At 37.8% G+C, this 25,049-nt stretch overlaps 1 protein-coding gene across 1 annotated transcript in view; it reads right to left on the bottom strand.

Moving 5' to 3' along the window:
- GABBR2 (gamma-aminobutyric acid type B receptor subunit 2) overlaps positions 1-25,049 on the bottom strand; it is a gene marked incomplete at both ends in the record, with an annotated part of 453,856 nt that overhangs the window by 157,963 nt on the left and 270,844 nt on the right. Inside the window, one exon of the mRNA XM_083878236.1 lies at positions 1,428-1,508. Within this exon, the coding sequence (XP_083734362.1) occupies positions 1,428-1,508 (81 nt within the window). The remainder of the gene's footprint in view (positions 1-1,427; positions 1,509-25,049) is intronic.

The following is a 25,049-nucleotide window of genomic DNA, read 5'->3' as shown; positions in this document are numbered from 1 at the left end:
CTCCACATTGAATATCCAACTGTCTCAATGAAAAGCTAAGATGAGTCAAAGGAAAGATTCACTGTGAGCCACATAATACATCTTAAGACAACCATAAGACAGGCTATGGATGGAAAGACCACCTTTCAGATGTGGTCAGAACAAGACCTAGCAGTCTTGTCCTGAAAAAAGACTGTACAGAGACTTTTGCCCATCATGTACTGTCTGCAAAGGTGAGAAGTTATGAACAAATGTAACTTAATTCATACTTCATATATTCTCTGGAAATTAATTGTACTGAATCAGTATTAAACTATATCATTAGTTCCTTCTTGCAGCAAAAGTAATCTGATGGGCCCCAGACTTCAGCAACTGAGACAGATTCTATACTCTTCATTTCCAAAGCCTCATTCCCCAGTGCCCTGTGAAAAATTCATGTATCTGTGCACTTTTAAGTCCAGCAAGGGATATCAGAAGGAAGGGTGGAAAGCTCCAGCAGATGAACAAGTAGTCATGAACTGGATCACTGCAGTGAAACTCCACTGATGTTCATGCAAACCTTAGATGTTGGGACACTGGAAAAAGGTGTAGTAGAGTACAACAGTACAACAGCTTGATATTCATCTACCTCACCACTCCCAGGGGAAAACCGCACATAACTCACAGAGCTGACTTCGCTTTCTCTCACTGAACTGCACCATAGCAGAGCTTAAGATTAAATATTAAAATTAGTTTTGAAAATAATGTATATGCCTATATTCAACAGGAGACGCCCTTAAAAGTCACTTCATCTCACACCTGGCTGCCATGATAATGGGGTCTGAAAACCATGGGTATGCCTGTACACCGGCTGATTGAGGGCCAAGGAAGTCCTCATGTGATATTGGAGCAGGATGGGATAAAAAATGGCAGGAAGATACAGCAAGAAATGCTACATGTCTGCTGTGGACCTTCACAGTGCTGCTGGTCTGAAAACCCTCCCTGGCCCCATTTCCCATAGGCCATGCTAAAGCCAGCCTTGGTATTTTGAAAATCTATTTTCTAACTACCTAACAGACACCTCCCAAAGAAAAACAACTACCTCCTTCTTGTATCTGCAAACACAGAACATGGGAGCATCCCTCAGTTGAGATGAACTGGGGGAGTGGGAAATGGGGATGAAATAGAACATTGTTCATGGGTGAAGAACCTGCTTCTTGAAGTATCAAAAAATATCTTTGTACACATATACATTTGATTTTGCAATATCATTGGAATAAAACCCATGAATACAAGATCAAAACACTGCAATTTTCTCATCAGAATTCTATTTTTAAAGCATTTTTTCAACAGTGTCACAGCATTTGATATTAAAAATCCTAAAACAGTTTTTTAGAGCGCACAGTCCTACAAACTACATACAGCTATCCATGGTCACTCCTGTATCTCTTTCCAGTTTTGTCTCTTACCTTGGAACCTGATGCTGTTGTTGATTATTACCAATTGGTCATGCACAGCATTGTATTCTCCCACCTTTACTTCCTTTTGTTCTGCAGAGAAACAAACAAGAGTGATTGTTTATGGCAGTTCACATGTTCTCAACTGTTTAACTGATTTTTTCTTTCTTGACAGTATGTCAAAAGGAAAATAAATATGAAAGAATAAGGCATGAATAATTAAATCAGAATTCCAGACAGCTAACATCATTAAAAGAAACATTTCTGGTTCTTGAAAGGAATGTAAAGCATTTTTAAGAATTCATTTCCATAATAAGGAAACTGTTATTGGACACAGTCATCTCCAGCTTAAAGATCACACAGTTTCTTACTTGGTCACACTATGCAGGACATAATCATAAATCATAAATCACACATAAATCACACATTCCCCTCCCATTTAAACAACTAGGACATCTTGCTTGTGAAGTATTTCCCAGGAGAGTCATGGTGGCAGGCTCCAGCCAGTATGGAGCAGACTGGCTAGTTAGCAGATATGCTGGGAATCAAATCTCTTACTCTGACTGGGAATTAACGACTCATTAGTACCCTGACTGCAAAACATACTGTGTTATATAATTAAAGCCAACACGCACTTGAGTTGAAATTTTACAGTAAGTCTCGTCTGGTATTTTGAGACTGTTGTCACATCTATGGCCTTCTTGTACCTGACAGAATCGACTATGCAGATAGAGGAATTTGTTTGTTTGCTGCCTTGGCCACTGGAACTCTGACATGCATTTATCCCACACTTCTGATGACATCTGCGATCAATTATTTTCTGCTGTTATTGTTGAGATTTTGGTATGGCTTAGAAGCACAAGAGCTTACTGAATTATCATTTTTATACTAAAACTTAGATTTTGATGAGACTTACAAACCACAGGCCCATTGGTTTAAGACTTCTTTGAAGAGCTGGCTCAGCAGAGACAAAAAATTCACTTCAGGCCTTTCTGTCTGGGCATGCACAATCCAATTTACATCTAAATTCCGAGCTCATGACCCTATTTGTGACACTGATTTTGGGACCTGATGATCTTGAGTTAGATGGCAAATTTGGAAAGACTGTATTTCACCCAACAGCTCCACATTAACCTTTTCTCCTTTCTCACTCAAAGTGATTTTTCCTGTTCAGCTCTGCTGAATAGAGTAGCTAGCTCCATTTTAGTAAAATCTACAGTCTGACTAATACTAATCTGAGAGCTCATAGGAGGCAAAAGTTTCCTTAACACAAACCAATATTTTTATTGTTATGTTGTTATATTGTTAAAATTGTCTACAACAAATTGTAGACTGAGCTGCAAATCTGGCAGAGGGTCCTAGGCATTTACTACACACCCATCAAGGGCTGTAGTTTGCAGTTCTGAAGACTTATTTGCCTTTCCCATGAGCATGATTCAGTTGGATGGAGTTAAACCTAGTTTGGAATAAAAGCAACATCCCCTGGTGTCCAGCAGCAGTTTCAAAAGGCCATCCACATGGCATCACATACTCTTAGAAGTGAACCTAAGTTTATAATTTCTGTCACAGACTGAACATTCACAGTGAAATCGATACATGAATCAATTTTTGACAATCTTAAACAATAAAATATTCCCAGTTATCATCTAAAGGCTAAAATGGTTAATACTAAAACCAGAACCAATCTACTTCCATTTGTATTTGTGGCATGACAGCTGTTACCTGTAAACCTAAAACATCAAAATACAACTTAGAGAGAAGAGAGAAAACCATCAGAATGAATATTGATATACAGTGGGCATATTAGATACCAGATAGTCCACAGCCTCTCCTGACAGCAAAAGGGGATGACACATGCCTTGGTGTTGGTCTAGCCCCAGCTTCACAGCAACAGGCTAAAGCCTCATTTCTCTGATGAGCATAGAAGGGAAATGAGCAATTGCTTTGCAACCACTTTGCAACCACTATGGAGAGTCTATGGGACTAGATGAGATGTGGGAAGCACATAACAGGTGGAGAAACATACACAAAAAACAGTGTAAATCTGTGGTCTGATTACAGTACTGCAATTAAGGAAGTTTTTCTGTGATTACTTCATGTGACAGACGACGCTATTTCTTGTCAACGTTTATAAATTCTTACATGGTTTCCTTCACAACTGAAGTAACACTGAGAATGTGTCTCTCCTATAAGTAGATAGCCTGGGTACCAGGAGCTAGCCCTTGTAGGAATGGAGCTCAGTATTCGGAGAAACGAGCTTCTATGGCAGCATGAAAAACAAGATTTTTGGACTTAGAACCCCAAGTATGTGGAGAAAAACCCCAATGTTTACTACCAGGAAACCACATGATCAATGCCTTGTCCCTTACCAACAGGAAAGGACAGTTCATAGAGGACACACCACACCTAACTGAAGTCAAGAAGAGCCATAAAGATATTTGATATCTTAAAGTAGTGACAACTGTGGAAATTAGTCTGTGAGGGAAGTAAAACATACCTTTATTGAGAGGAAGGATACACTATCCATTTTATAGTGTGATTACAGGGGTGCTGAGGGGGAGACACAAAAAAGGATTTTTGTGATCTTTTGTTCTCCCAGCAAAGACAACTACAGCTCCTGTTTTTTCAGATCCCCAAGCACAAGTGCTGATCAGTGACAGAGCCACCTCCAAATATTAATTAAAGGAAGCAAGGAGACAGGACTGTGGTTCTGTTCTCTCCCCCAGGTCAATATAGATAAGGATGGGACTGCAGGCTGACTTTTCTATATGCCATTCCCTTCAGTTTCTTTTGGAAATTCTGAATTATTAAAGTTAATATAGTATTTGTATAATATAGCTCACATCTGTCAAAACCTCTGAGTGTTCAACAACAAAAGGACAGGAGAGAGTAGAGCTCCTTCAAAGAAACACACCAACAAAGTGCTTTTCAGAATATTCAGAATATGATGATGGCTTCTTTCTGTAGTGCTTCTATTATTTTTAACTAGATCATTCCATAACCATAATAGAGATATTGTATTGAAGCTCATATTAAAATGCAGAAGAAAAACATGAGGGAAATTATACTGGGGTTGTGAGATAATATTTGTCAGTACCGTGACAGTAGCGGAGAAGCTTCAGAACTTGAATTTGAAGCTGTTCTTTCACAGAGGGACAAAAAAGTATGAAAACTAACCAACACAGATAAGACTGGTCCAGAAAAATGTGACTGTAAATTATGCCTATAATTCTCATGGAATTATAAACAATCCCTGTAGTCGATAAATTGTCACAGAATAGATTTTATGGACAAGATGAAAGCCTTCTGCCAACAAAGAATGAGATACTCTTAAGGGTATATTGAAATGTTTTTCTCTACATATTTTATTACAGAATTTTATAGCCCACTTTAAGCAACTCCACATAAATTGACTCACTACCACTTAATTATTTAGCTCACATTTCACAAAGTTAGTACAGTGGATTTTCAAGAGCATATCAGATGCCTACATGTTCTTGTTGAACAAAAGAAAAAAAAAATCCTGCAACTGATATCAGTGGAATAAAACAAACTTACCAAAATATACAGTGGTATTATTGTTGTCAGTTTGACTGTTACCCATTTACACTGAGAATTTCCAAATGAGACTATCCTTAGTTTCAGCTCCTTTCACTATTTGCCATGATTTCTATTTTTTTCACCACATTTTTGTAAGTGTACTTATTCACACCTTATGAAGACAATTTCTACTGAGAGTGCTTAAGGATGAGAGAAATGCACTTGCAACACATAAAAGATGGGACAGATGGATTTCCTTTATGTTTCTCCATGTAGACAATGCTGTCTAGCTTTCAATGACGCTGTATCTAAAGCTAATAGCACCCTCCATTATGTCAGTCTGACTGCAAATAACCCTCATGGTGATGCAGTTAAGCCCACATAAAAATGTTTAAACCAGTATAAGCACCAGTACAATTTATGCCTATAAAGGCCTCTCTGAAAAACCACTACACCCTAAAAATTTTAAAATATATGTATATTGATAGGCATATCCATTCATCAACTCCTACATGTCTGCTTCTTTACATAATCATGTAAAAACGATATCGATGCTACTATAAAGCCAAACTACATGTCTGCTCTAACATCATTGCTGTGGCCCAAATCACATGGCTTCAAATGAAGATTAAAGATTTCAAAGCTCATAATAGTTTACCATCGCTTGACAATACTAAGAACACTGCTGTATCACTGCAGCTCTTTACAAACTTAGAACTCCATGCAAGCTACAAAGAGAAATATGAGCAAATGATGAGTATTCGCTTTTCAACAAATACGAAGTAAATTTTAAAGTCAATTTAACAAACTTAGCATGGACTATTCTCCAGATAACTAAGGGTCACAGAGGTTTCTCATCTAGAGGACACAGGCTATGCTTGATTAAGAAGTAGCAGAAAAATAATATTACATATAGCCAAAAGCCTAAAAAATACCTAGGTCTTAGTTTGTTCTGAAAAACTATGCCTGCAAAAGATGCTGCCTCCAAAAAAGCTTTTCAGTTTTTTTAATGTAGCCTCTCCTGCTTCTCCACACAGTAAATGATCACTGTACTCCCTTAAACCTTCCCGTGACATCAGTTTAACAATCCCTTCTCCCACTGTCTTCCAGATGCCCCTTTTACTTAACTATCCTAATTCAGTGGGAGTGATTAGATGCTTAGCCTTTTAGAAAATCTTGCTGCATAATCAGCACTCAGCAGCCTGTCTCAGGAACCAATATTATTAAATTTTGTCCTACAACAGAACCATTTAGTTTCTGAGCATTATTCCTTATTCATGCATCACAGCTCAACAGGACTGCTAGCAGCTATAGGGAATACTTCATCATCAGATCTCAGAAGAATTTTGGAAAAGTGTTTGCCAACAGGTGAAACAAAGCATGGTCCCTATGCACCTGAAATACTTGAAGAAGAGAATGGCTGTAAAATTTGGAAAGGTGATCTGGTGGTTTCAGCTGGCATAAAGTTAATCTTTTTCACAGTGGCTAGTACAGGACTGTGTTTTGGATTTCTGCTGGACACAGAGTTTATAATACAGAGATGTTTTTGTTCTTGCTGAGCAGGGCTAGCACAGAGTCAAGACATTTCTGCTTTTTGTACTGATACGTTGGCAAGCAGCTGGAAGTACATGGGAGGCTGGGATGAGACACAGCTGGGACAGGTGATCTCAACTGACCAAAGGGATATTCCAGGCCATTTGGCATCAAGCTCAGGATATAAAATGGGGGAAGAAGGAAGAAGGAGAGCAGTGACAGCATGTGTCTTCCCAAGTAAATGTTACATGTGATGGGGCCATGCTCTCCTGGGATGGCTGGGCATCTGCCTGCCCATGGGAAGTGGTGAATGAATTCTTTGTTTTGCTTTGCTTGTGTGCATGGCTTCTGCTTTTCCTATTAAACTGTATTTATGCTAACCCCTTAGTTCTATGCTTTTACCCTGCCAATTCTTTCCCCAGTCCTGTGGTGGAGGAGTGACCAAGTGGGGCTTGACTGCTGACTGGGGTTAAACCACAACAGATTTTAATCTTGTATTTAAAATATCAGTCTCCTAGACGTGAATCAAAAATCATCCCACTGCACAAGCACTGACACTTTCAAAGACACATCTGACCTGTCTTAAAGCTCACCATTAGCAAGCTATTGGCAGCTCTTTGATAGGTTCAGTCCAGAGAAAGAGTGAAGGGTGTTCTGACACATTACATTATGGTGGCCTTAGGCCTGTCTCTCTCCAATTTAGCTTCTGCTCACACTCCCTCTTAAAGAGTGATTGCTTTTCTTTAACACTTTACACTGCCAGTCACCTAGCAGTCATTTGTCACTGGCAGGTCTTAGGTCTTCTTTCTCATTCCCTCTATTGCCTCCTGGGAAGGCTCCTGAAGAAATTATGCGCTGCACTGAGCCACAACAATCCTGTGGCTAAGAGTGTTCAGAGAGCAAGCCACAGTAAGAAGACTGGACAAACACAAGCAGTGAAAAACTTAAGTTGGCGACTGAAAACTGATGCCAAGCCTAAGAACACTTCTCATATTTCAAGAAATCCTGTGCAAATTGACTGCAAAGTCTCTGCTAACCTGCTCTACCTGTCTCACTCATTTTGAAAGCTATTTCATGAAATAACAATCTACCAAATAACTGGAAATGCTGTCTGAAATGCCTTTACAAAACTGAATGAAGCTAAGTGTCAGGAAAGCTAATTTCCTTATGAATAAATACAGAAACATTTCATGTTGTGGATCATGTAGAAATCTTAGCAAATTAATGCAATCTTAACTTTCATAATATATCCTTGTCATATGGGACTGAGAAGCTTTTCAGTTATCCTTATCACATATCAGCAATAAGCAACACTAGTTGAAAGTTTCTAATTAAAAAAAGAATCACAATAGAAGCTTATAAATAATGAATGAGCAAAACCTTTTTCATCCACTTTCAGGCAACCATTTCTTTGTTTAAAGACAAATATTCTAAGATTAAGAATCGCAGTTCAAATAAGGAAGAAAATGTCAGGTCAGATAGAAGATTATTCTTTAGCAGAAGCTGCCAGAAAATAAAGATTCAAGGAAGAAAAACATGTTACCTTTGCAAGGATTTGAATTGCGGCAGTTTTTACCCTTGTAGTTAGTTAAAATTTGTTTTGCCCTAAGAAATACTACTTTCATCTTTAACTGCTGCATAGCTATTTCCTTCATTTAAAGTTTTATTTATGAAATCCTAGATTTCGCTGCTTTGGAAATATATATACACATCACACAGGAAATCTTGAGTTACAAAAGTTGTATATATAATAAGTCATAATTACTCCTCATAGTCAGTTCTCTGGCTGTAAGTCTTTCAGTCATCCATAAAGCAAAACCGACAGAAAGGTCAAACCAGACAAAGGCCAAACAGGGTATCCTTAAAGTCAGGATAAAAGCTAAGGAGTCTTAACCCTGGGCATATTTCACTATGTTAGCAATGGTATTTTGCCAAAAGGACACAGCAAGCAAGTAAGCAAGTAGCACATAAAATATCATTAAGTGACCTGAGCTCATAAAGAAACTAGTAATTTTGTAGCCCAAGATGATTCTTCCATAAAAATTTCAAGAATTTGCATTTTTACGAGCTTACAAAAAATATTTTTAGTGATTCTTTTTAAGCTTTGTTTTCACCCTTGTTATTTTACTTCTGTCTCTTACTTAGTTTGTTAGACTGACTTCTAGCTCTGTATAGAAATTTACTAATATAGTTCATATGGATTTAACACCTAAAAATATTAGGCATTTATATATTATGTATCAAAAAAAAAAACTATATAATGACATTAAAAAAAGACTTTGTTTAAAACAATTCTTTCTTTAAATGTAAATTGTTAACACCATCATTATAGCTTTCATTCAGGAAACTGAGAAAGGCATAAACAAATATAAAGAAATGAAGGCTGATCATCCATGAAGCATAACAACAGTTGTGATGAAGCAAGCAAACAGATCTTATATTAATTCTTCTGAATAGAAGTTCTTGTTTCTTAGGGTGCTTAATAAAATCCTTGATAGTTTGACATGAGGTTGTACATGAGATCACACTTTTTCTTGAATATAATAATTGTAGCATAAAATCTTGACTTATATCAAACTGCATAACCTGAAACTTATGGCAGCAATTTGAATCAACTCTAGCAAGTAAGTTAAAGGATAAAAATATATATTCAAGTGGATATGGTATGATTATATTCTAGAATATATGGATGTGCAATATCTGCAACATCTTAGTCTAGCCAAGGGCTCCTCTGTTCTACTGTTCATTGTCTTTTATTATGTGATTAACTTTTCAGAGAATAGAAATCCTCATTCTGGGAGTTTATTTGCCAAAATAAATTATTTTTTAAAGCTGAATGGTGTAATTATACAGCCTTTTAAATATTAATATTTATCTAAATGTAGCATGCTCTACAAAAATTGCTATTTATACCATTTATCACTTGGAGTTACTTCTTCCTGGCAGAGTCCAAACCCAGCAGGCTTTTCTTGACTCAGAATTTACGGTGGGAAATAACATTGTACATATAAAACCACAGGCAGCAATCATGAAAAGACATTTGCTCAATTAATAAATGATAACTCAACTTCATTACTTGTCGTGTCATACACTAGTCCATTTCCTATAGGGGTGTGTGAGGGAATCAGCCTGTGCAAGCTTGGGGTGACTTCCTGGTAGAACTCCCAGGAGCTTCCCAGGTGACAGGTTTGGACATGGATGCCACTGACCTGCAGAGAAGCTCCCCTGGCAGCAGCCCAGGGCCCCCAGCAGCAGTTCCACCTGTCAGTCTCTCCAGGAGAGGGACAACTGAAGGCAGGACTGTGCAGGGCATGGAGGTGTCAGTGAGAGAGGCAGTGGCCACGTTCTCTTGCCTCCTTTGCTTGATTTCAGAGCACTGTAATGTCAGAGACCGTGAGGCACAATTCAAGATACACCATGACACCGGACTCATTCAAAGGTAAGGGGCAGCAAACCATGGGTCTGCAGTGTATCCATTTCAAAAATCTATGGTGTTTCCAAAGAAACCCAAGATGACAGAGCATTAGTTATCCACATCTTCTAACCAAGGGGAATAAATGCAATTATTATGTTCCTGGTATCCTGAAAACTCAGTCTGAACAGTCACAATATGCACTATCAGGATAGTCTGGCAAAAATAAAGATTTGAATCATTATCAAATTATGAGTTTTTGGTTTTTTTTAGTTAAAACAAAAGTTACTCATTAACTTAAATCAAATCCACCAAGCAGTGTCATTTAGGGAAGAAAAGAACTAGGAATAGCACTACTGTCAATCTTTTCTGACTTACCAGGGTAAAGTACACACACAGCTGAAAAGTGCAAGACACCCAAGACTGTGACCTAATCCTGGTTTCCATCTGCTAGCTCAGCATTTAAGCTTTCCATACAAACATGACAGATGATGTGATAGAGAATATCCTGACAGGAAAACACGTCCCCAGAGACCTGGATGACCTTGATTCCAGCCCAGCTACACACTCTGATTGAATGAGAAAGGAGATCAAGGTGACCTTTTTCTCCTCTGGTATGCCTAATATTCTAGCATTTCATTTGATTTTCTTGTGCATGCCCCAAAGAAATGTTTTGCTACAACTACTTAAACCCATTACTTATGTAACTTAAATTCTAAATTCAATGTGTAATATAATTTATTTTTTACAGTAGACAAAACAAATTTAAAAACCCATGTCAGTTACTTAGAAAGCCTGATGTGGTTACCTTTTCCCAGAGAGGCTTTTCTTGTCAGTGTGGTGATGCACAGCAGAACAATTTGACAGTAGCCCTGGCCTGTGGACAGCTTCAGCTGACCTGAACACGGCTGCCAAGCCTCTGCCACTGTGTTTTCAGTGGCTGCTCAGATATACAGGATGAGCTGCATGATGCAGTTCTCCTTTTGAGGGCTGGTTAGCCCTTGCTAATTTAAATGATAACCAAACTTAAGTGCACAACAAGACAGAAATAAAAATGTCTCCTAGAGCAGAAGATGTGTGCGTGACCAAAGGATTATGCCAGCAATCACTCCTCCCAGCAAAGTTGTTTTCCCTTCACTTAGCAAGGCATGCCTGCTTTCTGGTGATCCCACGTCATGCAGGGAGGAAACATAAACTCCATTTTGACACATTTGGATGCATACCTATGATTATATAATTAGGGCCTTCCCTCACCTTCTGTCAAGACTGTGTTCCCCCTCCCCTGGCAGAAGACCCAGCACATGCTGAGCAGCCTCCCAGATGGCTGTACCTGCTCTGCTCCAGCTGAGAGGCCCTAAACCAAGATGCTCTGGCTTCTTCCTTACGTACTGCATCCCTAAACTTTTACAGAGTTAAGAGGGTGTTATTTAAAGGTTGTAGTTTCACAGTTTCCAAGCCTGAGAATGGAGGAGAGCAGCAGCTGCTGTGCATCTTATGTGTGTTAGATCTCAACTACTCATTATGTCCTTGAATAACCATTCTTGCCATTACACCAGGTGGCCTGTGAAAACACTGTAGCTCATGAAGAGCATTCTTCATGATTCAGGGTCAAGCCCAAAGGCAGAATTCCCACTGTCCTCATCCTAAGCTACAAAATAAGGGAGTTGAGGCAGTGCTGAACACATTAATATAAAGCTGCAAACTCTATACTCTTTCCTGTCTTATGATTTGTACAGTAGCTGCCAAAGTGTTGTTTTTTTTTTTTTGTTTTTTTTTTTTTTTTTTTTTCCCTGTAACAAGAAATGCAGTTTTGAGTCATCCAGGCTGGTTTATTCCAAATACCTTATTCAGGACTTGTAGGGGAATAATTCAGGAAAAGATTTAGAGCAACAAAAAGCACACCTGAGCTGTAAACTGCAACTACAAGTGAACTCTTACTGAGATATAGGGGAAACTCCAAAGGCCCCAAAGTAGCAATACTCCCCCTATTTCACCCCCCCAGTTTCAGTTTCTGCTGCTGAGATGAACAAGACGATCACTCAAAGAGCCATCAAAAACCAGAGACTTTGAGACTTTACAAGACAGCTCTAGCCTTCCCCTGACAATCAGCTCCCTATGCAAAAGTCACACGGGATCACAGATTGGATTTCCCTGTCCCCAGGGAGGTACACTGTGCTCCCATAAGGGACGGGCTTGTCACTGCTACAATTAGGGACTGCACTCTAGGGAGTGAGAGAACAAGAAGTGTTATACAATGCCAGGATGCCTGTCTAACCCAAGAACTGCATGATTCTTTGAGTGAGAAAAGTGTGTGCCTGACTGCAAATTTCAGTGTTTTAGAATCATAGGAAGGGTCCTTAAAGATCATCTAGCTCCAACCCCACTGCCACGGGCAGAGATGCATTTTTCAAGGAGTAGTGGTTGCTGGGAAATTCCTCTTCAAAATCTATGTTTCTTGGCTGTCTTTTTGATCCCCATGAGGCCACCTGAGAATTTTGGAAAGTTTGGGTTTCCTCACCAGGAGGAGGGATGCTGTGAGATGGTAAACACATGTGTGAGAGACCCCAGAGCCCATGACCTCAAGCACTGGAAGAGGAGAAAAATGACCATGCCCCATTTAGCTCTCACAGATTTTAAGAGACAGATACAGGAGATGCAACCCACTCATGAGAGGCTGCTGTCTACAAAGGAAGTGGTGGGGTTTCAAACAACAGCATTTGAAATGTTTTGTGTAGCAGCTCCACCCAACAGACCCCTACAAGCATATTTCTCACTTTATGAAGTTCCATTTCATGCTTTTTTATTTTTTTTTATGTAAATACATGTGATTTGTACGTCAGCATGAGACCAAAGTAGTTGGGAAACATGAAATAATGGCCAATTCAGAATTTAGCCTTTCATGTTGATAGAGTTGTTTGACTTCCTCCAGATCCTACCAGTACCTTTTAGTAGGATGAAATCTAGCCTTGAATTACAAAATTTATCACCACTACTATTTCATTAATTTTCATTTTTAAATCTAAAGATGTTAAAATTAACCAGGGGAAAAAAAATTCCCTCAAAAAATAATAATCTTTGCAAAAGAAAACTCATTAAGAAAACTATTTTGAATTGGTCAGATTTGGGGTTTTTTACCTGTAAATTGATCCTATATTCAAGAGAAAAAATCACTCCAAATGGAACTGGTTAAAAGTCAGAGTTACAAAGAAATAACTCATTTTTTCCTGTTGCTTCAGCAAACCTCCACTTGCTTTAACCTGTTTGAGTAATCTTTTTGCACTAATCCAGTGGAAAAAAAAATTAAAAAGGAGGAAAAAGGTCCAACAGTGATTTCCTTTTAGCACTAATTAGGAAAAATGTGTTTTACTAAGAGCAAAGAAATCAGTGTGAAAGACTAAGACACAAAGAACAGTTTTAAAGTGAAATTCATTCATTTTATCTTTAATGATTTCTTAAAAAAAATCATAAAATATGGTATACATCCGGCTTGTTCTGTTTAATTTTAAATTTTGATTAATTTTTCCTTTTATTTCTTCATCTGGAGTTTGAATAGCTACAGGAAGCAGACTAGCATTAAAAGAAAAAGCCTCCCATGGAAAGCTACAGCCATTAAATTATAATAACTCTAAATAATAAAGGATTTAATAATTAATATAGAGCAGTTATATAATACACCTGACAGATAACTCTGGAATAAAGTTGTGTGGCAAAGCACAACCAGAGCACAAAAGCATTTATGCATAAGCATAGCATTATATTTGTGCATAACATTAAACGGACTTCTCTAAGAGTTTCCAGAATTAAAACTGATACTTCAGGTACTAAGAGAAAACAATTTGACAAGACACTCCTAGTTTGAGAGACTCTATACTGCTCAGAAAATTGATAGCATACAGAGGCATTGTCTAGTTAGGACAGGATTTATGCCTGTAGGAGTGAAATACAATAGAAGGCAAAGATCTTTGCGAAGCTGATTAAAACTAGAAAAGCAGAAGTATGCATTTCTTTCTCATGTATTGCAGTATGAGACTGAAGAATGGTAGAAACTTTTTAAATGGCTTGGGCATAAAATACTAGATTAAATAACTTCCATGAGATGCACAAGACTTTGGAAAACTGCTGCATAAATCTGATGTAATGGTTTTTCATTACAAGTGGGATCAAAAGTCAAAAAATCGTAGTGCTTTAAATGAGAGAGATTAGTGTCTAACTGTTCTAATATAATTTTTGCCTTTCTGCCTAAGACAATGTTACAATTGTAGATGAAGAAGGCTGAAGTTTGTTTGGAGTACGAGAGTAAGCAGAATTTTGGAAGCAGGTAATGCTAAAAACAGTTTAAAAAATATTTTTAAAAGCTTTTCTCTGAAACTGATAGTGAAGTCTTAGTATAAGCTACCTACAAAAGTCAGTTGTCCCATTAACTTTATTTCTGACAAGTCTGAAAATCAAAACCACAGTGATTAAAGTGTGAGGAGGGGTTTTAAATCTTACCTGAAGTGAGTGAGTACACATCTCAGGCATATGCATCTGAGTAACTGCTACCAATCCCTTGATATTTACAGAAATTGATGGAAAATTAAGTCATAGAATGTATCCAGAAAAAAAAAAAAATAAATACTGGAACAGAATTATAATCTGCTGATTATCTATTGTGATAGATTATCATGTGCTTTATATAGCTGCATACTTGACCAAAAATCTTTAACTAGCCAAATTTTAAGAATCTCTGTACAAAACTGTATTTAAAAAGTACTTAGGCATATGTTTTGTCTCTTCGTTGTCTTATAAATAATTCCTTCTTCTTCAATTGCAAGTTCAGATTCATGGGAGCTATCAATGCAAGTGGAGTGCTCTTACTGCTTTTCAGTAAAATATGTTCTCTTGCTTCCCTGTGTTTTGGGCAGGTACAGAAAAATCTAGCACAAATCTCTTGTTTCTAGATTTAAGTAACTTTGATTTAAACAAGGACAAGGGGATGTAAGACAATTGTAAGGACAATGATTTTATAAGATAAACTAAGCAGCAGCCACAAACCTGTGAAACACATTCTAGAGAAGAAATCATACTTCTTGTGTGAGAGGAGTCCCTGGATCTTCACTTGCATATTTGGAAATCTGGGACCCTCAAATTCCAGCTACAATCTTTTCCTTATTCCTGATGCCTTCCTCACCTCAATGGTCTTGCCATCTGACTTTCTAGGAGGAACAGAGATGTCCTGGCCACAGTCCTGGTAGGGCCAGTACCAGGAAAAAGAAGAGACAACAGAGGGCCCAGGATTTACAGCACATATTGCAGAGCTCTAGCTAAGGTTTGCCTTGGTTTTAAGCCCACCCTGCTTAAATCACTTTTTCACTTAACTACATCATGTTACTCCTCACTGCAGCAGTACGATGAGTGAACATGGGGGAAAACACAGCTGCTGAACAGAACACTGCTTGTGTTGCATCATCCTCTATGCTGGCCTAGCTGCAAGAGGAGTCACTGGCTCCTTTTCAATCACACCATTGATAGGGAGAGAGCTCCTGTTTGGCAGCACCACTGTTTTCCATGTGCAGCACCAACTTGCTTTGCCTTTGCTCTGCGGAATTATTTCTGGCATGCACCAGTGGATATATTCCTAGAAATGGAAGTTTCATAGTTAAATGGAAAATATTCTATAATTCATGTATCCTATTCGTGGACTGTTTCTGCAGGTGCTTTTCAACCCTGAGCTGTAAAGAATAGGATTATTACAATTCATAGGGAAAGCAATTCTCACTTCTGCATCTAGTATTGAGACAATGTCAACCTGCTGCATCACTTGTGTTGTTCCATCCCTGTGCAGAATACCCCCATTCCTTCAGATTTTGAAGCTGCTGTTCTGTTTAAGGGTAGCAGGTCATGGGTTTTCTGGTATTTTTCATGCGTGCGTGTGTGTGTGTGAGGGACAGTGGCGCTACCATGAAAATTTCATAGACTCTTCTAGACTAATCATTAATGACAGTCCTTTCCTGCTCATGTTCCTACCCTGAAAATACTGAATCCTTTCACAGCTTTGACACATGCCCCACCCCACCCCACCCCTCCAACATACCAGAAATACTTTGCAAGACCTGGAGAACTGACAAGAGAGATGAGAGAGAGAGCTGTAAGACACACAGAGCTCAGTGGCCAGGTCAGGCAACCATGCTGAGCCTGGTGAACAGTAGCAAAGGTACTGGGAAGGACAGAGAAATGATGGGCGGACACAGACACAGCCTTGTCATGTTTCATTGCCAAAAGTTACAGCACACATTTCTGGAGAGACGAGAGCCCAGAGAGACAGCCATGTTTATCCTCAATGCTTCCATACCTCCAAAAGAGATGTTATGTACAGACATTTTTACCTATTGTTAAGTCCCTAATCTTGTACCTGAGTTTCTTAAAACAAAACAACTGTTTTGGGCATTTCTCAACCATTGTGAAGTTTTCCAGAAGAGGTCCAAGGAGAGAGTTACAGGTATCATTCAACTACGTCCAGTTCAAAAGCAGCAATTCATCAACAGAACAGCAATAACTACTCAGATTGAGACTTTTGTTTATAAGACTGTCCTTCTGAGTTTCTTGATTTTGCATATGAAAATGAAGTAATGAACAAAGAGGAAATATACACTGACACTGCATTTTTAATAACATATAATTTATTTTTTTCAAACTTGGGACATGATGTTCTCAGATGTACAGTTTTTATTTCCTTCAGTGGGGCTTTCCACATCTTAGGAGATTTTTACAGGACATGCTGTAAAACCTCTGTGGATGAAAGATAATTGCATTCAATTGAAAATAAAAGCTAAATCTATCATGTTCTGGCTTGTGCATTGTCAGTTTCCTTCAATAGCTGATACTGGTTTTGTGAAAACTCACTCACTGACTTTAGTAAGAGAAATCGGGTAAATCTGTTTTGAAGAGGCCCAATTTCCTGCTCCTCTCTTCCTAATAAAAACCTCCTTTACACCCCATACAAACGTTTCATTGAGCTTAAACATAAAATTACCTGGTCTCTGATACCCAGTAATATGCTTCTAAATCATCTAATTTCCATCCACTTGAAAATAAAAATTATTCTATACCTTGACCTAGCTTAGAGTGTAATTTAACACTCAAGAAAGCACTATACACATAATTTGAAGTGGTGAAAAACCATCTGAATTTCTCTGCTTCTTGCATGAGACATTTTCTTAGAGTAACTGTGTATGACTAATTTAGTTCTATATCAGAAGGAAAACACGCTTCTTGAAAATAAAGTTGAACAGAATTATCACAATAAATTTGTGTAAGAGCACGCCAGATAAGATGATATTTTTCTAAAACTATATTACTATATCTTTTACAGTAATAATAAATAAAAGAAAGTTTTAAAGCCAGTTTTAAAAGGACTGTGTCCAAATTAAATTATGATTTTTGTCAGTATTTAATTTTTAGTGGAAACATATAATGAATTAATGAAATCAACTTACAGGCTTAAATACTGTATAAATCATTTTTTTTTTTCTTACTATAAATAAATTTATCTTGCAACTTCATTTGATTGTCAAGCAAAACCAACAAATGCAAAACATAACTTCTTAAATATTTAATCTCTTTCCCAGATGCTAAACAGGATTACTGCATATAGCAAAATTCAGTGAATGTCAATGAATATTTTTAAAAAGAAAAAAATGAATATTATATACTTATAATCAAACAGCATTTAGATTTTGGGTTTTTTTCTGTTTGGTTGGTTGGTTTGTTTCTCTAGAGATGTTGTAGTTAAAATATTCTGTGTTGGTAACAAATGTGTTAAGAGGGAGAGACACAGGAATCTCTGCTGAGGTGACTAGATACCAAACTGGCTTTCTGCATGGAACAGGCACAAGGGGACACAGCCAGCCACAGCTCTCCTCCAAGTCTAAGACAACAAGCAATTAGCAAGGTGCCTCAGGGAGCCCACAAAGTGTCCAAAACCCAGGTATGGCACTAACAATTTCTGTGCTTCTAAAATTCACTCCAAAACCAAACCCATCGGCCTGAGGTGACCCACCCCACATGACTGCTGAAGACATAAGGCACCACGCACAAGAAAGTCTCACCTTTTCACAGGTTGTTGGGTCACCAACTCAGCTACCTAGGCTCAGCCATCACAAATACACAAATTATCAGAACATTATTAAAAAACCTAATTTGCTCAATTTTTTGAAGCAAATTGTTATTCTCTACTGGCTTAAAGTCAGCCTAAGAGGTGAAAATTTTGGATGAATATTTCCATTCACAGCTCACCACACAGAGGGTAAGAAGTGCAACAAGAGCCTAGTGTTGACACCCTCACTGAGAGCTTCCTGCTTTCTGGATGGTGTACTGTTGGGCATTCACCATGATTTGCATGTATGAGAAAACTTCATGCACCAAGGCAGTATAAGTTAGGATGGTAAAGTATCCTTTTTTTCTCTTGTCCTACTACAATAAGTCATTCATGGTGATATACCTACCAGTTCTAGGAACTGAGGAACTACTCTTCAGACTTGCTGTGTTGTTCAAATTATTGTGCTGGGGAGGAATCTAAAATTAATTTAATCTCAATTTGCATTACTAAAAAACACAGTTTGGGCTTTTTCAGCTTCCTCAGCAAGGATTCTCATATTTACAGATTTAATTTTGTTTGATTTATTCTTCAGCAGCATCAAATTATTTTTATGAGATCCGAAGCCAGTAAAAAATAAGTGTTTGAACTTGGTTATTTAAATGTTATTATATGGGAAGTGACTGATGATTTTAAACCTACAGAGGAAGCAACTGGGTACATTTAACTTTTTATTATTGCCACAGTTAATACCTCCCTTTTACAGCCACTACACTATTTATTAGTCAGAAGATTTGGTGGGGTTCCTCTGTCCAAACTTCCATGAGTACAGTGTTTTAATCACAGCTGCCTTGTCCAGGCTCTCTGCTAAGACGCTGAGGAAGACAAGCACTTCTTACAGAGCATGATTTGCTTGATTTCCTGTAGACACATATCAAAGAAAAAGATTTAGTTTCATTCTAGAACTACCTCCATCTTTCTTTTAAGGTGGTTCAAGACCACTTGCCCAGAGGCAAATATCTGGGTAAGTTGTTTGAATTTTGATGGATATCACACATGGCACAGGTTTCATCTCCTGAGATGACCTCCTTACAAATAAAAGGTGAAGGAAAACAAACACAGAACTAATAAATGATTCCCTTAAACAATGATTTAGTGCACATAGTAGCATAGCTTTGAAAAGAGTTGAAGGACAAATGTCTGAAAGAAAGGTTTTCAAAAAGGCCACTAAAGAAAACAATACCTACTCACAAAAAATACTCCTGCTGTCACTTACACCTGTACAAATAGAGTGCAGCACACAGACAACAAAAAACTGAGCTCAGCCAGAGATGACTCCTGTTGCACTGATATTTTTGGGCTTAAGATTTTTCTTAAAATTTCCTACCATTTAACTAGTTTAAGCTATTTGGTTATCTTTTCCTGTTACTAAAGTAATTCAAAGGTCTATGACTGTTCAAATACAAGTTAAGGAATTTCAATTTCTATTTTCACTTGTGTTAGCCAGGAGATTCAATGACCTAAGCACCAAGATCAAAAATAAATACAGGCATAGTTAACAACGCAGATATATTCTAGATCTGAGCCAATACTTTTTTTGTGACAAGAAAGAGGAATTTCCCCTAACCCCACTCAGCCTCCTAGTTCAATAACAAAAACATTTCTCTGAGATACATCAAATAATGGTTTAAGTTCCCTCTCAGAAAAATCTAGATGAGGGATCCAAACTTAGTTTAGATGAATGTCACAGCTTCTGGACTGTCATTTTGCTCTTTCTTTGTGTTAAACTAATATTTAGCTAATATATAGCAAAAAAGAATAAGCATGAAAAACTTAGAAATTTACCCCAGATATATTTCAGGAGCAGTTTGGTAACTTCAGAATAAAGGAGGTTTTAACATAAATTCCTTTTCTACAGTGAGCAGAGGATGGAATTACATTTGAATTATGCACTTTTTTTATGTGGGTGGTCTGTCTGCTGTGCATAGGCACATTCTGAACAATGTTGCATCTTGTCAGAAAACAATTTGTCCTGAGGTACTAGAGTTTATATGTGGCTCAGATGTGCCACATTTTAGTGTAAGTCTGGAGCACATAAATGCTGGTGTAAATATGGGCATGCAGGGAAATAAAGATAAAGCAAACATCTGAAAAACACCTTGAGGATCTACGTTCTTACCATTTAATTGATAAACTAACTAAAATCACTTTTGATTAATTCCATAATATTCAGTTATCAAATAAAACAAATATAATAATGAAATTTGGAAGTTCATTTTCACCTGGCAAGCACAGTCAATTTGTACATGTCAAAACAAACAAACAAAAAAAACAACACAAAAAAACCCATTCTAAATGACGCATGATTAACTGTATAGACACTTTAGCAAGAACTAAATTCTATGTAAGCTTTTTTCATTTGAATTCCCAGAAAAAGGCATTACAGCAGACTGTCACGCGCCTAGTATAATTTCACTTCCTGAAGGAAATCAAGTTTTGTATTTCATATGCCTCAAGGAGATAATTTTTGTATTTGGGTACTTCATATTAACATTGGTTCAGATTATATACTATAAGATCAAAGTAGGCTGTAGATCAATATCTTCAAAATTTAAAGGCTGCTACAGTCACAGATGAGTATTTAATCCATGTGCAAAATGAGGTCTTTTGCATTGTCTGTTGCATTAGAGGTTTGACTGTGTGAAATGCTGAAAGTCCTGAATGCCCAATCAATTTAACATTTCAGGATGGACTCAGAACTTTGCTGTATCAGTATCAGAGTTTACAATGTTACAGCTACACTATCTTCATAAAGCACTGCTTAATTACAACACATACACAGCAGTAATTCAGCATACCATAAGCTACTGCTGATTAAAGCCTGTAAGCTGGTTTTAAAACCTTGTGCACTCATTATAATCAACAGTAGGGAAGGATTCCTAAAGGCTTGACCCATTTCCAATGGGATTCGACCCAATTCAGTGTGATGAAGCTTCATTTATATTTTATCTGTTGATTGGGTTTTATCCATCTAACAGATCAGCTATTGATTTCTAGGTAACAGCACAATTTATAGAACCATTCCAGATGAAAAAGAGAGAGAGCTATTCAGTTTTGTTTGTCCTTGGTTATTCCATTTGGATTAATTACTCACCATCATCTAGCCAGCTTGTTTTGAAAAATGAAATATGTACGGCATAACTGTCCTGGCAGCTTCTTCTACTACTTGACCATTACACAGAGTTACCTGATGATTTGGCCAATATGTAATCTAAATAGTCCCCTAAGTCCTTCTCTACTGTCATAATTACGGACCACAGGCAAAAAATCCCATTATTGAGAATGGCTGCTAAATTGTAGTATAGGAATAGAAACCTATCATGTGTTCAAGCCAGGAAGCTTTCCTCCTGCTTCAGACCTTTACAAGGCACACACATCTTTTAATATGGGAAATCTGTGGCAATTCCTTGAATAGCAATTAACAAATCTCAGATGAGGACAATTCCCAGAAAACTCATACCATCTGAGAAAAGGGAATACACAGGAGGATATTCTAGTCAAAGCACAAAGGAGAATACCACTATTACAGGGACTGATTGCTACTACTGGCTTTTTACAAAGAGTGGAAATACACACATGATGGTGACTGAGGACATAAGCATATCATGCTTATGTCAAATCTGAGATGACAGTATATGCATATCACTATTTTTTTAATACAAAATTTAACAAATTGTAAAATTTCTAGCATTTTTGCCACAGCAAGAACTAAATCTAGTGTTCAAGGTCTAGCTTTTGAACAGTTCTCTCATCTAGGAGGATACCAACAAAGATGAATTATGAAAGATTGACAAAGTGAAAATTCAGAGAACCCTGAGGATGGTATTTCATTGTGGTACATATTGGGCAGCTTTCCCATTTCTGTTTTAGTCAAGAAACTATTTGGAATGCTAAGTGGCAAACAATCTGACTGAATTGGAGTAACATTATGAAATATTTCAACTCTGTGTTTCCATCCCCAATCTGAGCAATGTGAAGCAGGGACAGAATTTTACTTTCTTAATGCAAAGTGACTAAAAGCCACTCTATGACCTAATCTCTCACCCAGTTAAAATCAGTTCTGCCACCACAGACTATTCCAGTTTCCTTATCTGGACTTTGAATGAATTTACCTCAGCTGCTTGTAATATTTGAATTGCTAGGGATTTTCAACATTAGTAATTTTATACTTTAGAATGGAGCGAAAAACTGTTTGTGAGTTCTTATCTTTGATCCTCTAATTGCTGACTTTTGAATATTTGGTTTATGACATGCAAGTGTAACATTTCACTCCCATACTCCTGTCTCCCCACTTTTTGCTTGTTTTTAATAATAGTTGCAATGCCAAGATGAAAGGAAAGCAAGCAAAAGGAATATATGTAGTCTTAAATAAAGCATAAATATTTCATCCTAAATTTATCCAAAATGATGAGAATATGAATGTCACCTGGAATGAATGCCTCTTGAATGAGTGTAAATTACAGATAGTCGGCAGATCAATTAATTATATTGTAATGAAGAATACTGATGAATCACTTTTACACCTGTTCTTTTAGTCTGCATGTATTAGCGAGCTGGTGAAACTACAAAGCAACAGATGCTGCAAAGGCTTAGAAATCATCTCTTGTCTCCAACCTTTGCATCTGCAGCTTGTAGTTATCTGAAGTTCAGGAGAAGCACTGCTAAATCTGGTGTTCCAACAATTTTAATGCATGTCCAGAGTCCACAGTTTGCATCAGCCCAAAGGCTTGAGTGCACCTTGTCCCCATTACCCGTGACTGGCCATGGCTGTGCTGTTTGAGGCAAGAAGGCTGCTGGTAATTACAGAATCAAGAATCATTTAGGTTGGAAAAGTTCTCCAAGATCATGGAGTCAAATCTTTGACTGAACTCCACCTTGTCAACTTGACCATGGCACCAAGAGCTAGGTCCAGTCATTTCTTGAATTCCTCAGATCTGTCACAAAAGAGGCAGTACACATTTCTGTAGGATCTGTTGCCCAGCACCAGGAGGTATGTGTGCAGACTGTGAAAGCCCAAAGCTACTCTCCCAGTACATCTGTCCTTGGCCCTGTGGGATAGGAAGTCCTGCTAGGGATGCTAGTTGGACAGCTTTGCATGGGCAGCAAAAAGAACCTTTTCTTCCAAGCACTCTGCCCATGCAAGAGCAGCCAAGAGTTTTGCTAAATGAAAGAGCTCCAGGCAAATTAATCCAAATAAATTGAACCTGACAGATCATTTAAGATAAACTTTTATTCCTTTTAGGATCTCATGCTAAGTAAATCTCTACATTAAATTTCACAAGGCAGAGCTGAGGAACTTTGCAATGCTCCTACCTAGACTATTATTCTCTTTTTCTTATTCAGTAAAAGTGCAAAAAACATGTTATCATTATTCTGGCCAGATCTCCTTTGCCAATCACAACAAAGTTCTAAGGAAAGAAAAGCTTGGAAAAATGCTTACATGCTCAAGGGAGCCAAGGGAGATGCATTTATCTGGCCACTACATTTGTAAAAAAGTTAGGTTTCAGCTTTGCTCCATTTGGGATGGGGAATGTCTAGGTTGACTTGGCTGCCAGCTAGCTTCACAGAATCACAGGATAGTTCAAGTTGGAAGAGACTCACATAGATCATTGAGTTCAACTCTTGAGTTAATGGCCCATGTGGGGATTGCACCCATGTCCTAGGAATAAATAGCACCATGTTCTGACCAACCGAGCTAATCTTTGGGAAAATCCACTTTGGGTAGCATTTTCAAAATGCTTGAGTGACCTAGAAATTAAAATGTACAACTCAGTTGTCTTTCCCCCTAACATTTTTATCTTTTGCATCCCTTTCATTTAGTCAGCATCTTCCATACAAATAGATAGACCATAGAGGGCTAAAAAAAAATTGAATTTTTATTAAAAAAAGATAATTTAAATACGTATTAACACGGGAAACAGAAGCAGAAGTCCATCAGAAACCCAGACAAGGGATGAAATATTTAATTTACAGAAAGGTCCATAGTGTCAGTAGGGCATTCTGTACCCAAAGTTCACATATGTACATTTTTACGGCTTGGGAGCCCACTGTCTTTTCCAGAACTAATGTTTCTGTAAACCCCACTCCCTCTAGAGTCAGTCCACAGTTGTAGTTATATGCACCACTTATTTTATCTAGCACAGTAAATCAGATGGATTAAAGCTACTTGAGTCTTTCAGGGATTAGAGTAGTTCTAAAGTGCTGAAAAATGAACCTGTAACACACAGGCAATAATCTAGCATTTGGCTACAGGTTATCACTTAGGTTGTCAGCTGAATTTATCAAACCTGGATATGAGCAGTTAAAAAGCTTTTGGTGATTTATAGCTTCTGTACAAAACTGCAGCCTTAAATCCTACTTAACATTTTCTGAGTGTGAAATTTCACAAACGGTTTTTTTAAAATTCTGTTCTTTTCTCTGAATTCTACAAGGCCTTTGTGCATTTACTGACCTTTGGGATTCACACTTCAGAGACTTTTCAAAGTCTTTTCCTCTGGAGAGGGGAAGCACCGACTAAATATGTGAATAAGACCCTCATTTTTATCAGGCTGTCTGCCATTTACTAACACAGCACAACACAACATTCGCCCGCTGTCACATCAGACTGCCACAGCCATGCTCCAAATGTCACATTAGCAGAGTCAGGTTAAAATCACTTTGTGTTATAACACTTTCTGCAATGACCTTTTGAAGGGCCAAAATGAAAGAAGCTGAACTCCCCTTGCTCTGTACAGGGAGCCTCTCCCTACTTTTCTCCTAAACATGAAAAACACATGCTTCATTTTCAAGGGGGTGTTGTCAGCTTTATGAACATGAGACATTCCTGCAATCCACTAAGCTCTCAATGGCTCCATCCTATAGCCTGCGTGGTACAAGCAGCATTCTAATACAGTAAAATTGATTGCCTCAGGATTAGGGTCTCTATGTATGGCAGACACATTTTTCTTGAGGAGCACAGGGATCTGCTTCCCCTGATGTACTCAACTTTCCATTTTGACACAGGTCAGGGCAGTAT

This window comes from Zosterops lateralis (assembly GCF_965231275.1).
Source record: "Zosterops lateralis genome assembly, chromosome: 1".
Taxonomy (NCBI): Eukaryota; Metazoa; Chordata; class Aves; order Passeriformes; family Zosteropidae; genus Zosterops; species Zosterops lateralis.
This window is presented reverse-complemented; position numbering and strand designations above follow the sequence as displayed.